Source organism: Diabrotica virgifera, chromosome 3 (assembly GCF_917563875.1).
Source record: "Diabrotica virgifera virgifera chromosome 3, PGI_DIABVI_V3a".
Lineage (NCBI taxonomy): Eukaryota > Metazoa > Arthropoda > Insecta > Coleoptera > Chrysomelidae > Diabrotica > Diabrotica virgifera.
Window position 1 is genome coordinate 120,667,022 of NC_065445.1, and position 17,881 is coordinate 120,684,902.

General features: G+C 34.7%; 1 protein-coding gene across 2 annotated transcripts in view; it reads right to left on the reverse strand.

The window, feature by feature from the left end:
- Positions 1-17,881, reverse strand: part of LOC114343580 (phosphatidylinositol 4-kinase alpha) — a 218,426-nt gene that overhangs the window by 39,636 nt on the left and 160,909 nt on the right. For both annotated transcript variants that reach the window (XM_050645477.1, XM_050645476.1), the window contains 2 exons: positions 2,236-2,426; positions 1,738-1,914 (listed from right to left, as the gene is read on the reverse strand). In XM_050645477.1, coding sequence (XP_050501434.1) covers positions 1,738-1,914; positions 2,236-2,426 — 368 coding nt within the window. The remainder of the gene's footprint in view (positions 1-1,737; positions 1,915-2,235; positions 2,427-17,881) is intronic.

Below are 17,881 nucleotides of genomic sequence, written 5' to 3' on the forward strand. Positions count from 1 at the left end.
GGTTTTACCCAAGGTTTTCATTTTATTCAGACTGAGTCGACCTGGGGCCTATAGACATTTCAAAAAATGTCTATAATATGTTCTCGCCTGGGATTCGATCCCCGGTTTACCTGCTTGGAAGTCAGACATCCTACCGCCTGAGCTATCCGGCCCTTAACCTTCGGATGACCAAGGGGGGTAAATTTGGACCCCAGCGTATGTTTTTCTTTATTAATTTCAAAAGTATTTTCAATTTTTAACTCATTATTTTTTTATTTGACTTAAATATCATTCTAGATATCCTCATATTTTGAGATAAAAAAAATTCCCTATATTTTACGAATAAAAAATATATTCTGAAGTTGATGTTTGGTAAAATATCGTTTATTATGTGGAATTCCAAGTAGTTTTACACTGCGCGTTATCAAAATCTATTTTTAGACTGTGGTGCCCGTTATGTACGAATCATGACATTCCTGTCTGCTATAGTTAGTCATTATTATTATTTCCTGGCGTATATTATTATAGTTTCTTAGTATTTTGTGTACATATAAGATATGGCCCGCAAATACCTTACTGAGGCTGAGTTACAGGAAATTGTTACTTCTATCGATTTTATGATGATATAGGAGATGAAATAGTATCAGAAAACGAGGATGTATTGTTAGATGAAGATTTAAATGCTGAAAACATTCATTCCAGGTCATTTTTGACCTGGGGTCATTTTTTACCCCCGTTGGTAATCCGTGTAACAAAAAAAGGTTGGTCATCGGAAGGTTAATCAGATTATACGAACATAAGAAACGATGAAGTTGCTAAAGCACTAGTAAACATACAAAAGGGTAAAGCAGTTGGGTCAGATGATATGCTTGGAGAATTATAGACAGCGTTAGGAGACACAGGACCAAGTTAACTAACAAGATCGTTTAATAGAATTACAGAATTTGAACAAATGCTAAGGAGTAGAGAAGCAGTAGTATCTTAGTACCAGCGTACAAAAACAAAGGAGAGGTTCAACAATGCACAAACTACAAGACCATAACTACTTAGTCACACCATGAAAATATGGGAGAGAGTAATTGCTAGATGGATATGTGAGGAAACCGATATATTCGAAAATTAGTTTGGACTCCAACGAAAACAAATGAAATAGATGCACTGAATAAGAATGAATTTCCCTAAGCGAGTACGTGAAGATTTTGAGAGACACGTATGAGAGGGTAACAACTACTGTAGGACCGGTGTTGTAGAGGCTGATAAATTTCCTGCACAAGCAGGTCAGTCTTTAGGATGACAGAAAATTTTCAAAATGACATTCCTTGGTGTTTAGATATATTGATGATGAAAAGACTGGAAAGGAAAGACTGTAGAAAGGAGCTGGAATAAAAAGATTTAAAATTTACTAGAACAAAAACAGAGTGAAGAATGATTGTTTATATATGGAGTTACGATTACAAATAAGATCGCATGCAATTTTGGATAGTGAAATGATTGTGGAATGCAAGAAAATGATAAGTGGAAAAAGTAGTGGAACAACAGTTTTTACTTTCAGTGGAGCATAGCAAACTGGGGATTTAATTATGATATAACTGATAAGTTAAGTGTTATTCATGGGAAACAATCTGCATATCACTCTTATTTAATGTGTTCGTTATCCTGAATGGTGTCACTTAGAATGGTTTGGTAACACAATATGTATAACAATTGAAGAAGTATTCATATACTTTTCTACTTTTAAAAAACTGCTAACAGACTTACTTGATTTGTTGATACAGCCATTGCTATACTTTCTAATTCATTGATACCGCACCTGATAACTTTAAACCTAGCAAGATATGGAGCTTTTGCTGCACTTTGCATAGGAGTTCCACTTTTATAATCTATATCCAACACCATTGCTTCAGGGTTGCTGGGCAAATAACATCCCGACTGCACCTAAAAACATAAAATAAAAATCAATGATAAAATTAAAATCATAAAGATAAAATAATAAATAGATCCATGCGTCGTTATTAGCAACAACATCCAATGTAACATCTAAATATTTTTCTAAAGCTATTTCTTTGTGGCATCTTATACAATTTACTATTTTATTCGAAAATAAGCCACAATTTAATTTAAAAATGAAATTTATTGACGTTTCGACTTCCACTTCGGAGGTCGTTATCGAAATACGTATTTCATTTTTAAATTAAATTGTGGCTTATTTCCCAATAAAATAGTAAACTAAATATTTTATTTTTTATTCTAACTTACCTTTACTTTACTTAATGCTTCTAAACACGCCCTTTTTCTTTCAATACCTTTGGGGAAAGGTCTAATTTCACCAGAAATATTCGTGATTTTATCAAAGAAATCGAACTCCCTTTCATAGAACAGTTTGGCTGGTCCAGAAAGATCACTGACAATACTTCCAACTAAAGACTCCAAACTTTCGTAGATCACAGCTAAAAGTATAGTTTATGAATAATATGTTGATAGATATGGAAAAGGAATAAATAGTATAAGTTTTAACTTTGCTTGATGAACAAAATCTAAAAAGTAGCGCAAGAAACTACTTCTGTAGATTAATACACAAAACACTTATATAAAAGGTGCGTTTAAAGTCTCCATATTTTTAACTGAAATAAATCAAATAAATAAATTACCTATTATATAAATAAACTACGACACTTGTTAATTGTTTTTTGTTTCAGTGACGTACCTAATCATTAATAATGAAGGATAGGCGCCATTTTTAATGAGATTATATGGCAAGTAATATATGATTGAAAGTTAGTTTTAAGTTCTTTTCAACGACTCTTACAACAATTATCAGTTTCGGTTTGAAAATCCCAAAATATTCATTTTGCTAAGTCATTTTGTTCAAATAATTTTGAATGGAATGGAACTTAATTGTGTATATGTCGTTAAACACGACTTAAAAGGGCCTTTCAATGAGGTACTGGTATTACTTGTAATATGATTTAATTTAAAAATAAATTACAAAATGGCGCATGTCCGCCTTATTAACGACCACCTTACTGAATTCCATTAAAACCGATGAAACTTTAGTTCAGGTATTTAGTCCTGTCGCCAGGGGGGGTACAACGGCCTCGTTAATTCAGATGGACTTACTCAAGTTTTTTTTATGTATTTTGACCCGTAGAACACGAATTTTTTGGGTAACAGTTGATCCGGATGTCGATAAGATTGTTATAGACCAAGAACTTGAGGAATCAAATAACAGCGATTTTTGGCAAAACAAAACAATATTTTGTATTTTTTGGGCCATTTTAAGTAAAAAATATTTCTACAAGTTTTTTCGTAGGATGCACAGTTTTCGAGATAAACGCGGTTGAACTTTAAAAAAATCGAAAAATTGCAATTTTTGAACCCGAATAACTTTTGATTAAAAAATAAAATAGCAAGTCTGCTTACCGCATTTGAAAGTTTAAGTCAAATTATATCGGTTTTGATTATTTGCATTGGTAAAAATTTATTTTTTTATTGTTTAACAAAGCTATAAACACGTAGGGTTTCCCGTGCTTTTACATGCGTTTTAACGCATGTAACGTAGAAATAGTCTTGATTGCACTAGTACCTATTCTACCTACTCGTTCGATTTTAAATGAGAAATCATAGAAACATCACTCACGCACTAGTGGTTTGTAGCTTTGTTTAACAATAACACAATAAATTTTTAGCAATGCAAATAATCAAAACCGACATAATTTGACTTGAACTTTCAAAGGCGCTAAGCAGAATTGCTATTTTATTTTTTAATCAAAAGTTATTCGGGTTTAAAAATTGCAGTTTTTCGATTTTTTGAAAGTTCAACCGCGTTTATCTCGAAAACTGTGCATCCTACTAAAAAACTTGTAGAAATATTTTTTGCTTAAAATGACCCAAAAAATACAAAATATTGTTTTGTTTTGCCAAAAATCGCTGTTATTTGATTCCTCAAGTTCTTGGTCTATAACAATCTTATCGACATCCGGATCAACTGTTACCCAAAAAATTCGTGTTCTACGGGTCAAAATACATAAAAAAAACTTGGGTAAGTCCATCTGAATTAACGAGGCCGTTGTACCCCCCCTGGCGACAGGACTAATTTATAAAAAAATTATTAATTTCATTTTTATTATGTAACTAATAATTTTGACATTTTCACTCTTTAACTGATAATTGTGGAGCTGATGAGGCCTTTTTAACGATCACCTTACTGAATTCCATCAAAACCGATGAAACTTTAGTTCAGTTACCCAAAAAATTTTAATTTTATCTTTATTATTTAACTAATGATAATAATTTTGATATTTACATATTTCAACTGATACTTTATGTAGCTGATGAGGCCTGTCCGCCATTTTTAATTAATTTGTTTTTTATTTAGCGTATGGCGTAAATACATCACAGAATAGGTAATCATTTAGATTTATGCATTATATAATGCATCACAAATAGATGTCCAGTTTTTTTAAATATATTCGATTGACCCTTCGGTTGCCATTACAAAGTCTATAGGTTCCCCTGTGTATGCTCTGCGTGGGCAGTCCTGATCTATGTGTCTGATCGTCTGTCTTGCAGCGCCGCAGTCACAAGAAGGCGAGGGAAGTTTACCCCATCTGTAGAGAGAGTCGGCACGTCTTCCACAGTTTGTTTTAATTCAATTAAGGAATGCCCAAATCTTACGAGGACGTTCAAATTCGCCAGGTTTTTCAATGATGTCCAGTAGACTATGGTAATGCGGATCTGTCTCACTTTCCCAATCTTCTCTCCTTCTCTTCTTATGGTGCCTATCCGTTACGGATGTTGGACACTAACATGGCTATTCCGACTTTGTTGACTGCTGCCCTGAAAAGTCCGGTAGTGGTTAAGTTAAACCATTTTCGCAGGTTATGCAGCCAGGATATTCTTCTTCGTCCTGGACCTCTTTTCCCATGCACTTTACCTTGAAGTATGGTCCGAAGTAGGTCATATCGTTGTTCATTGCGCATTACATGGCCCAGGTATTCCAGTTTGCGACGTTTTATGGTTACGACTAGTTCGCGCTCTTTACCCATTCTATGTAGAACTTCTTCGTTGGTAACTCTGTCTATCCAGGAAATCCTCAAAATGCGTCTATAGCACCACATCTCAAATGCTTCGAGTCTCTTCAGTGATGCTTCAGTTAAGGTCCATGACTCCACGCCATATAAAAGAACGGAGAATACGTAGCACTTTAGTAAACGAATTTTTATTTCCAATTTTATATCGTGGCTGTTAAAGATCTTTTTCATTTTGACGAAGGCTGATCTTGCCTTCTCGATCCTTATCTTAATTTCCGTCGATTGGTCCCACTGGTCATTTAAGTTTGCACCCAAATAACAAAAGTTGGTGATTTGTGTTATAGGTTGTTGGTTAACTAGTAATTGACCAGGTGGTATCCTATTTTTGCTTATAACCATGTATTTGGTTTTTTTGATGTTAAAATCAAGCCCAAACCTGCTACTTACTTCTGCCACCTTGGAGACAAGTGTCTGCAGACCTTCAAGACTGTCTGCAAAAATGACAGTATCATCAGCGTATCTTATGTTGTTCAATCGTTCTCCGTTTATAAGTATTCCCTCGTCTATGTCCGTTAGCGCTAGGTTCATAATGTGCTCTGAATATGTATTGAACAATAATGGGGACAATATACATCCCTGTCGCACACCTCTTTTTATCTTTATGTCGTCTGTTAACTGATCCCCTACTCTAACAGCTGCAGTTTGTTCGTAATAGATATTGTTTATTATACGGCGATCTCTGCTGTCTAGACCAATTGAATTTAATATTTTCATCAGTTCGTCATGTTTTATTCTATCGAACGCTTTCTGGTAATCAACAAAACACACATCACAATTCACGTCTCTACATCTTTTAAAGAGAACTTGTATTGCAAAAAGTGCCTCTCGAGTACCCAATGCATCCCTGAAGCCGAATTGTGTGTTTCTCATGTGTTCTTCACACTTTTTATATATTCTTTTATGTATAATTTTTTAAAAAGTTTTCAGATGGCTCATAAGGCTTATTATTCGATAATCTTCACATTTTTTGGCATTGGGTTTTTTAGTGATTGTTATAAAAGTTGATCTGTTGCCACTGTTGGGGTATTTTTCCACTTTGGTATATTTTGTTGAAGATCAAGGTAAGTCTTTTTACTTCGCCTTTATCCATAATTTTCAAAAATTCTGAGTAGAACTCGTCTGGTCCTGCGGCTTTTCCCTCCTTAATGTTGTCTATAGCAGCTTCCACTTCCGCTTCGAGAATAGGTGGTCCGGTATCGTCATTTTTATTTTGTGTGATGGTGACATTCCTATCGTCTTCAAATGTTGTTGTCACATAGTTCATCCATGTTGTTTTTGTTTCTTCAATATCAACTATTGGATTTCCTTGAGTGTCTGTTAAGTGTCCCGGCCTTTTTGATTTATAGATGCCTGCTGCTTCTTTGATCTGTTTGTGGAGGTTGAAGGAATCGTGTTTACGTTCCAACATCTCGATTTCTTCACACTGTTCTTCCAGATTTCTGTTTTTAGCTTCTCTGACAGCTTTTTTTATCTCTTTGTCTAGAAACTGATATGCAACGTAGTCTTTCCGCTTGGATTCTCTTCTTCTGTCCATCATCTGTAATATACCGTCGGTCATCCATGGTTTTTTCTTTTCTGTCTTTTTCGGTCGCTGGTATTGGTCTAATATTTCCTTCCCAATGTTTTCTAAGTGGTTTATTTCTGTGTCAACATCATTAACTACTTCTGACTTGGATATGTTGTTCTTCAGATATTCCCGTACTTTATGTCATCATCTCTTAGTTGTTTGAGATCGTATCTTATAGGATTAGGTTTGTGGATTTTTTTAAATTTCAGACGAAACTTACCGACAAGTGGGTTATGGTCTGACTTAATATCTGCACCAGGGTAGGCTTTCACTGATGTTATAGAGTTTTTGAATCTTTTATTTATTAAAATATAGTCAATCTGGTTTCTTATGAGATTTTCTGGCGTGTCACCGGGTGAGCGCCATGTGTATAACCTTCTGTATGGTAATTTGAAGAGTGTATTGGTGATTACCAACTCTTCTTCCGTAGCAAATGTGAGTAGGCGTTCTCCTCTCTCATTTCGCTCACCCAAACCCCATGAACCTACTACTTCACCATAACTACCCTTACCGATTTTGGCATTAAAGTCACCCATAACTAGCGTTACTTCATTGGTTTTTAACTTACTTAGGACTTTCCTTAAATCGTAATAAAAAGCCTCTATTACTTCGTCTGATTTGTCTGCTGTGGGTGCGTATATTTGGATTATGTTGGTTTTTGCTGGGAATAAATCCAATTGAATGAGCATGATTCTCTCGGATATTGGAACAAAATTCGTAACGTATTTTTTTATTTGTTTATTTAAAATTACTCCGACGCCATGCTTATGTTGACCTTCTGTATTTCCAGAGTAATATACTTGGTGCTCGTTTATTTGACATTTTCCGGCATCAGGCCATCGCATTTCACTGATGCCCATTATATCGATATTCAGATCTTCTCTCCATCGAGTATTTAAATCAAAATTGGATTGCTGTAGCGTTTGAGCAGAATTTGGAGGGGGTAACCTGGATCGGAGACGGTTCCCAAGAATATCGGGGATGTCGTTGTGGACTAGAAGCTGGCGACTGTCCATTATTTTGTTATATTCATTAACCAATGCATGTTCGCGGCGTAGTTTGGGTGGTGCTATATTACTAAGGGTAGGTAGCCACATTGTAGGGGTGGGCTTAATTGTGCCTGTTATCATACGCATAGCACGGTTTAGTTGAGTGTCGCCCAGGTGGGTATGCCTGCTATTTAGCCACACTGGTTCACAGTTTTAATGATTAGCCATTTTTAATTATTAGATTCGTAAAACATCATAAAAACAACCAACAGAGGTCAGGTAACTACTAGAAATTTATTGGATAAAAATAAATTTATTGGATAAACACAAACGAATATGCCTTCAGCTTTATCTGCAAGTGGTCTATATTAAATGATAACATGTACGTTCCTCAAGAAATACAAGTAAGGATCCTGAGCGGTAATACGTAGGTATGCATTTCTATACATGCCAGGACCTAATGAAGAGCAAATTATTGAACTATGAGTTTCACCCAATCAATTTTCAAGTGGCGACGCGTGACTTTTTCTAAAGTGTTACCAAACCCAGATGTAAAAAATCTTTTTTAAAAGAACCTCGCAAATATAAATTTTTGTTTATTTTATCTGGAAAAATATTAATAACAGAATCGTAGAAAGAGGTTCTATCATTAATCCATTTAAAAAGAGTTACTCAATGGAAATTAAAGAAAATGACGACATTCGATCTTGCAATTGGGTATTTCTTTGGCATATTTTAATCCGTTTCATTGCTGAAAAACTTCTTTCAACGGATGCACTTGTAGCCGGAATTATTAAAAATAGGTTTGCCAATTTAAAAGGTTCCTGAAATGTATTATCAAGTTCTGAAGACGTTAAATATTGATACAATTCTTGTACATTTTTTTTTAAGATAATCTGGATCATTATAAAGAACTGTCAATTCTGTTTTTAATTTTACTGTGTCAAATTTGTGCCCATATATCTGTACAAATTGATGAAAGGCCCTATCTGAAAATTGTTTACTTTAAATTAGGAAACCTATTTTTAAGTTGGATAATCATAGTGTCAAAAATTTCAAAACAAAAAGTCGTCAAAGACACTCGTCCATGTTTAATTGTACGCACACTGTAATAGGTAAGTAACCATTGTAACAATTCCAAAAAGTGGTAAAAAAAAGCCTACTAATATCCACAGCGCTCCCACGCCTTCGCCTTTCAAAATTTTCAGACACGAGCCGTCTCCGACCGTCCGACTGATAGCCGATGGACCATCATGGTGTATCCACATTTAAAAGTGGTAACAACGTAACCTGCAACCGAGTCGCATAAATTCGCCAATATTTTCGTGCGTCTAGTTGGCTTTTTAGTGAATTACTATTATTAACACTCATATTTCAAAGTAAAAGATAGTTTTGCTTGTTTTCGATTCAGAGGGATGCACAATCGCCGGACAGCTGTTTCCACCATTTCAGGCTTTATCAACAGCGCCAGCAGGGCCCCCGCTACCATATGTGCAAAGTGTGCAATGCACACGGGCGCCATCTTTTAGGGGCGCCAAAATCAAGGGTCAAAAATTAAAAAAAAATTTGTAAAAAAATAATTCATTTTAAAACAAAATTTGGATTAAATAGGATTAGGTATGAGTACACAAGAAACATATTTAAATTAAGTGACAGCGATCTTTTAAAACGTTGTTTTGTTCTTGAAGAAGTTATTTTTATTACCTGATGATATTGACCCCTTAAGTATTTTACGAGATTCGAATATCTGGGTGTCGAAATATGTAGTTATGGAGTTATAATGGAGATGTTAAAGAGAGCGTCCGAAAGCGAGCAAATAAAGCCAATTACGTGTCAGGATGTCTGAGGGATGTCATCTGGAGAAACAGAGATATGAGGCTGGAAGGGAAAGTGCGCAAATACAAATCATGTGTAAGACCGATCATGACGTACGCGATAGAAACAAGATGTGACACAGCAGAAACCAAGAGGATACGAGAACATCAGAAATGAGAACGTTGAGGTCAATAACTGGGAAAACACTGAGAGACAGAATACCGAACGACAGAGTAAGAGATCCCTGTAACATACAAGATATAGTACGGTGGGGAAGATAGAGAAGACGAGAGTGGGATCAGCATGTGACGAGAATGGACAGCGAGCGAATAGCCAGGGATTCGAAGCCAACAGGCAATAGACCAATAGGAAGGCCCTTTAAAAGGCGGCGAGATAGCTGGCAGTCAACATCACAGCTACGAATACAAGCTCAAAATCGGTTAAGAACAGGCCAAGACGCCTAATATAAGAAGAAGAAGAAGAAGTATTTTCCAATAGGTATATATTTGAAAACAATTTTTTCTCCACCCTTCCAAACCTAAGCATTTCACTAAGAATTCTTTTCACATTGCCTGTATCTGTAGCTTTTGGCAAGCAATCTTTTTCAATGTTAAAAATAATTTAAGGACAATGCTTCAAGAAAGATTGCCTGGGCAATATTAGCAATTGAACAAGAAATTTTTGATGGTATTTATTTTAGCGATGTAATTAATGAATTTGCAAACGGAAAATATTGCTACTACAATAGCTGTTTTTTTTATCTATTGTACCTATAGCCCAGTAAATGAACGTGAAATACGGCGATACCGTGTAAATTTCGAGGTCACCACCGAATTGCATGAAAATGTGGATTTAGTTTCTACTTGCCCTCCACTTCAAAGTTGGACTTGTGTAGTTGGTTGCTTTTGCTCGGGAGGTAAAAAATATAGGTTTCAAGTAAGTCCTGGAATGGACTAATTCTAAGTAACTTTTGCTCTAAATGTTATAGAGTTTTGTAACTAAATCAATATTTTTCGAGTTATGTATTTACTAGTGAAAATGTTTATTTTTCAACATAAGAACACGTTTTTAGACAGTTAAATTCAAAAACTAAGTAGGTATTTATCGAAAAAAGTATTGTTATCAAAAATGTAGCCTATAAAACGAAAACATGGTGTATTCATATTGTTCTAAAAAATGGTGTATTCATGAAGTATATAGACGTAGTAAAAGAAACATTGGGGCTCATGAAAAATCCGTTCCTATTCGTCAAATTCTAAATCGAATATTTCAAAGTAAAATAACCCAAAAATGAAGTACTTTTCGGGTAAAACTCATTAAAACTTATTATGACCTCTAAAGTTCAGTTTTTTGCTTTATTTCAAGCACCTACCTACCTATCTACCTTCAAAAAATAAATAAATAAACATGAACCAAAATGCCCAAGGGGCGCCAAAATCCTTTTTTGCACACAGGCGTCAGTAACCCTTACGGGGGCCCTGAGCGCCAGCGTGCACTCCTCTGAATCTAAAAACAGCTCGACCATCAATTTAAGGGGAATTTCAAAAATCATTGAAATTCCCATTGGGACGCGGTCCAGCGACATCTCTTAACAAATTGAAAAGTTTCAGATGCAGATTCCACCACTTTAATAAAATTAAAATGGTAAATAGCTATTAAAATCTGAAGCTTTTCGTGTTGAAAGTTCTTTCTGGTACATCCTTAATCTGCGACTTTTACAATTTATAAGACCGCAGACGACGAATATAGAAAACAAAAAGGACTCCTTGCAATCACATCCCGTTATCATTCCTTTAGGAAAAGGACAGAAAGAAACTTCCTAGTACTCAAATCTGAGTAAAGATAGAAAAGTAAAAGATGGTTTTGCTTGTTTTCGATTCAGAGGAGTGCACGCTAGCGCTGTTGATAAAGCCTGAAATGGTGGAAACAGCTGTCCGGCGATTGTGCATCCCTCTGAATCGAAAACAAGCAAAACCATATTTTACTTTTCTATCTTTACTCAGATTTGAGTACTAGGAAGTTTCTTTCTGTTCTTTTACTAGACGAATGAAAACGGAATGTGATTGCAAGGAGTCCTTTTTGTTTTCTATATTCGTCGTCTGCGGTCTTTACTTACTTACTTACTTAAGCCGTCCTCTTGTACCTTACGGTGTCGAGGTAAGTGGAGAAATGAGACGTCTCCATGCCTTTCGGTCGGTAGCTAGTCTTTCTGCTTCTCTCCACCCAATATTTCTTTTTCCGCAAGCCTTTCCAATATTTGCATTCCACTTCTTGCTGGCCTGCCTCTTCTTCGTTTGTTGTCAGATGCCGCTTTCCATACCCTCTTTACAGTTCTACCTTCACTCATTCTCGCCATATGTCCGAACCACGATAACTGTTTCGTTTCAAGTCTGTCTAAGGTCCTTCCAACACCGCACCTTTCACGTATGTCTTCATTTCTTATACGATCACGTCTGGTCACCCCGGATACCGCACGTAAATATCGCATTTCGCATGCTTGGATTTTACTACGGATGTTGTCGTTCACTGTCCACGTTTCACTACCGTAGAGTAGCACCGGCTCGTATACGGTTTGAAATACTTTCATTTTTGTTTTCAGGCTTACTTCTTTCTTCCTAATAAAACTTTTATTTAGTGCATAGTATAATTTTGTTGCACTCATTACCCTGCTGTTTATTTCTGGTTCTATATTTCCTTGCCCATTCATTGTTGATCCTAGATACTTGAAGTCCTCAACTTGTGTAATGGTTTCATTATTCAACTTAACATTTATATTTTCTTGTGTTTTCGATATTACTAAAGCTTCTGTTTTTTCAATATTTATTCTCATCCCAAATTTCTTAAAGGCTTCATTCCAAACATTCACATTTACTTGCAAGTCTTTTTCTGATTTTGCCACAATAACCAGGTCATCGGCATATATCAACTCTGACACGCAAACTTGTTGAAGTTTATACACCCCAACCCTAGTTCTTTTTACCTTACCCCTGCATTCTTTTGCAATTTCGTCCATTAGAGTGATAAATAACAAAGGACTCAGAACACCACCTTGTCTTACACCTGTCCTTGTGTAGAATTCAAGAGATGAGCAATTGTTCGTTCTTACATTATTACGTGTACATTTATATATACTCTTTATTGCTTGGATTAACTTCGGTTTCACATTTCTACGGTTTAATATTTCCCAGATCTTGTTACGTGGCGCCCGATCAAATGCTTTTTCCAAGTCCACAAAACAGAGATACAACTTACTGTTATGCTCTAGGGCTTTTTCTGATAACTGTCTCACCGTGAATATGAGATCGGTTGTACCTCGCCCTGGCCTAAAGCCGCATTGGCTGTCATCCAGTGTGGCCTCGATCTTTTCTCGCAGCTTTTTCTCTAGTATTATTTCGTAGATTTTACTAGCAACTACCAACAATGATATTCCTCTATAGTTAGAACACTTATGTTTATCGCCTTTTTTGTGTAACGGTAGAATAGTTGCAAGCGTCCAATCTCTAGGTATGCATCCGGTACGCCAACAGCTCCTTATGATCTTCCATAGTAATTGTAATCCTTCTCCTTCCATATATTTAATTAGCTCAGCCTTAATATTATCGTGTCCTGCAGCCTTGCCATTTTTTAATTTTAAAATTGCTTCCCTGTATTCTTCGTATGTTATGTCATCATCATCTTGTTGTTCATTTAAATTGTACTCCTCCCTGTCATTCTCTATTTCGTTGTTGTCTCCCATTAATAACTCCATAAAATGTTCTCGCCATCTTTCGGTAATCTCTTCATTTTTTAATAATATGTTACCATCTTTGTCCTCTAAACCTGTTAATCCGTTTGATTTTTTTTGTCTTAGATTTTTTAAAGTCCTATAAAGCAACTTCGCATTCCCCTTACTATCACTTTCCATTTTATTTCCAAATTCTTCCCATTGTCGATTCTTAGCTTCTTTAATTTTATTTTTAACCAGTATTCTCTGTTCCTTATATTCTTGGTAATTACTTTCACTTTTATTGCTTATATACTTTTTCCACAATTTTTTCTTCTTCGAAACTTCCAATTTTATGTCATTATTCCACCAAGCTGTACCTTTCAGATATCTTCCTTTCGTTACCCCACATACTTTACTCCCAGTTGCGTACACCAGCTCCTTAAAAATGTTCCATAATATTTCTATATCCTCCTCATTTTTCCAATTTGTTTTTCGTATTTCTTCATTTAATTTACGACAGTATTCTTTCCTAATATTTTCAGACTGAAGTTTGTATACTTTAATACTTGGTTGTTCGTAGCGATTTTCTTCATTTTTAATATTAAATGCCTGTTCTCTCCTTGTCTTTACTTTAGTTTCAACGAGAAAATGATCCGAGCTGATCTCATAGCCTCTTTTAACACGCACGTCCGCTATTTCATTTTTGTATCTGTTCTGTACTAATACTAGGTCAATAACGGATTTTTCGTTCCGCGAATCCATCACTCGTGTGTATTTATGAATCTCCTTGTGTTGAAAAAATGTGTTACTAACTTGCATATCATTCATGATGCAAAACTCGATGACTCTTTGTCCATTATTATTCCTGACCATTTCTCCATATGGTCCTATAGTAGGGTAGTCATATTCATTGCTTGACCCCACTCGCCCATTAAAATCGCCTACTATTATGACCTTATGATTTATTTGGTCCATTTCGTCCTGCAATTGTTCCCAGAAGCTATCTTTGAGTTCCTTGGCTTCATTTTCCGATGGTCCATACCCAACAATAATTGTTGTCTTCTCGTTTTTACTCATATCTATTCTAAGGAGTCTTTCCGAAATATTTTTCCATCTAGTGATATTTTTATGCTCATTTCTGTGAACCATTAGGGCAACTCCTGCCCTCGCACGTTCTGACTCATTAACACCTCCAAAAATCATGTAGTGCTCATTTCTCATTTTAATACATCCACTACCTTTTCTCTTTGTTTCAGTTAATGCTAAAAAATCCATTTTTGTGTTTTCAAACTCATCAATAAGTTCCTCTTCTTTACCATTTAGACTTTGTATATTCCACAACCCAATTTTCCAATACTTATTTTGTTTTTCATTTTTTGCATTCATAGTTCTTTCATTGTCTGTATTTTTATGGTTTAGTTTTTGCATATTTTTGTCAAGACTCACATCGATTTTGTTATATTCTCTCATGTCCATAATCTGTGCCATGTTCGTATCCATATCCATCCTCGAATTTGCATTAACTAGTAGTTTTTTAAACCAGTTGCTGCTACATTATCTCTGACTATTTCTATATTATTCGTACTATGGTTCCATCTCCATTTGGTGTCTTCAATAACGATAAAACCATAACCCATTTTTATTCTTTTGTCATTTGCCTTTTCTTTTGCTGCTATATGTCTAAGATTTTTCTGCATATCAATCTCTTTAAGTGTTAAATCGCATTCAATGTATACGCGGTGTTGTCTATAACTTCTAAGATTACTTTTTGCTTTTAGTACTCTTAGTTTGTCTTCAAAATTACTAACCTCAATAATGCACATATTGTCGTTGATCTTTTGTACCTTATTTAACTCTGCCATTATTCGTAGCTCTTTATTTAAAAAGTTTCCTATTTCATTCTTAAGCTGTTCCATATCAGACGTACTTATTGGCAAACCCTTCATTATTAAATTATTTTTCTTTCTTTCTTTTTGGCAGATTTCTAAAGTTAGCTCTAATTTATCCATTTTTTGTTTCATACTCATCATTTCCTTTTTTAAATTTTCATTTTCTTGAATTATTTGTTTAATCTTTTCTTTGTACTCGCTATTCTCTTTTCTGAGTTCTTTCATTTCTCCTACCAACTCACCTACCATGTTTTTTATATCCTCTAGTTCCTTATCTTTCTTTTTATTATCAGTTATTAACGTTTTCATAAGTTCCGTAATTTCATTCTCTCTACCTCCAGCATTCTTTGTATCGGGAGATCGATATACTTTTCTGCTCTTACTAAAGATTCCGTCAAATTCATTTCCTTTCCTTTTACCATCCTCTGATAAATAAGTGTCGCTGCCGCTGTCAGTCATCTTAATTTCAATTACTATTATAATTAATTGTTTGACTGTATTTTACTGGTATTCCTATTTCTATCTGAATGTTGTTTGTTTTTATTTATAAAATAAATATATGTTTTGCAATCAATTTGCTATTTACAGTAAAGGTTTAATTCAAATTGTTTATGCACGAGGAACTTGACACCGATTTCAACTAGGTCAAATTTATAAAACCATTACTAATTAAAAAATCACTTACCGCTCGCAAAATGTTAAATCAAAATCCTTCTGTGTCCTTTGTACACAAACAACATTCACAACACTAAATAATCCTAAATCAATCCTAAATCACTTTTAAATCAATTTACATCACATATCTAAATGGTTTTCGTGGTAAAGCGCGAATCCGAGTTGTTTACCGCCGAGTCACATAAAATACGTGCGACCTCCTCGCTTGCTTCAACTCAACTCCGTCTGCGGTCTTATAAATTGTAAAAGTCGCAGATTAAGGATGTACCAGAAAGAACTTTCAACACGAAAAGTTTCAGATTTAAATAACTATTTACCAATTTAACTTTATTAAAGTGGTGGATTCTGCATCTGAGACTTTTCAATTTGTTAAGAGATGTCGCTGGACCGCGTCCCAATGGGAATTTCAATGATTTTTGAAATTCCCCTTAAATTGATGGTCGAGCTGTTTTTCGATTCAGAGGAGTGCACGCTAGCGCTGTTGATAAAGCCTGAAATGGTGAAAACAGCTGTCCGGCGATTGTGCATCCCTCTGAATCGAAAACAAGCAAGACCATCTTTTACTTTTCTATCTTTACTCAGATTTGAGTACTAGGAACTTTCTCTCTGTCCTTTTCCTAGACGATTGAAAACGGAATGTGATTGCAAGGAGTCCTTTTTGTTTTCTATATTCGTCGTCTGCGGTCTTATAAATTGTAAAAGTCGCAGATTAAGGATGTACCAGACAGAACTTTCAACACGAAAAGTTTCAGATTTAAATAACTATTTACCATTTTAATTTTATTAAAGTGGTGGATTCTGCATCTGAGACTTTTCAATTTACTCATATTTCTATTGAAAAAAAAAAAAATAAAATGGAATTATTACACAGTAGTCATAAAATATTTAGTTGCAAGATTTTTAACTGTTACCAATGGTAACAGTGGTTACATGGACGCTTCGCCAGTGCCATTTTCCATTTTTCATAACAGATTTACTCCATCAATATGTTATGAAAATAAATTAAAAACCTTTAAGTGGGTAGGCGCAAAATTTGCTTGCAATGCATTTTTAATGCATTCATTTTTTTCGAATCCTGAGAAAACTAATCGGTATTTTTGAAAAATTTAAACGCAGAATGAAAAATTCCATTATTAGCAAGGGCCGAAAGTCCCAGAAAACCTCTATAATGTTTTATTTGAATAAGTTAGAGGGGTAAAAAAAAAGAGAAAATTTAGTGTAATTTTTAATTTCAAATATCTTATTTAAAAGAAAATCTGCGTTTCAATTTTTCAAAAATATTTATTGGTATTTTCAGGATTCGAAAAAAAAATGAATGCATTTAAAAAGCATTGCAAGCAAATTTTGCGCCTACGCTCTTAATAGCGCAAATTATTAAAAAATATATGGTCCAAATCTAAAGTCCCAAGAAAGAAAAACCAGAGAAAGCGTAAAATATGTATGAAGGATGTACAGGAGCAACCTAAAGCCTTTAATATCATACAAAGAAGGAACAAAGTTGTTGGCAAGGCAGATAAAAGGAATACTGTTAAGCATGTGAAAATCCACAAGGGTTGTAGCGTCAAGAAGATGCAGAAGATATTCCTAAACATACCCGACTCTTGTTTTGTTTACCTTATATACATTACCAATTGCCAATTACTTAGAGTAACGTTAGATATAACTGGACAACCCTATAATTCTAGAATTTTTTAGAATGATAATCGTCTCCACTGATGTTTTTATATAAGTATTTCCAATATAATTTGTGTTATGCCATAATTGCATAACACAAATGTTAACATAAAACACTTGCACATTTTTTTTATTATATAATAATGTTCAGTTTTGTTTGAAAATGAGATTTCCAAAATTTCACGACTTAAAAACTCATTATAACCTAGAAGTACAAATTTAAAATCTTCTGCGCATTTAAACCTTTTAAAACGACGCAAAAAGCGCGCGAACACGTGTGACGTCATATCATTATATTTTATAATGACATGTATCGTATGCCATTGTAATAATATATGTCTTAACAAAAATACTCAAAATATTATTTAGTCAGAAATAGCAACTATACCCCATTCCACGAATATACGACCCTCTTGTATTATCGCGACAACGAATATTTTACTGTGCAAAATATGAAGAATGAAAGTAAATTGCAAATTATATTGTTGTTTATTGGA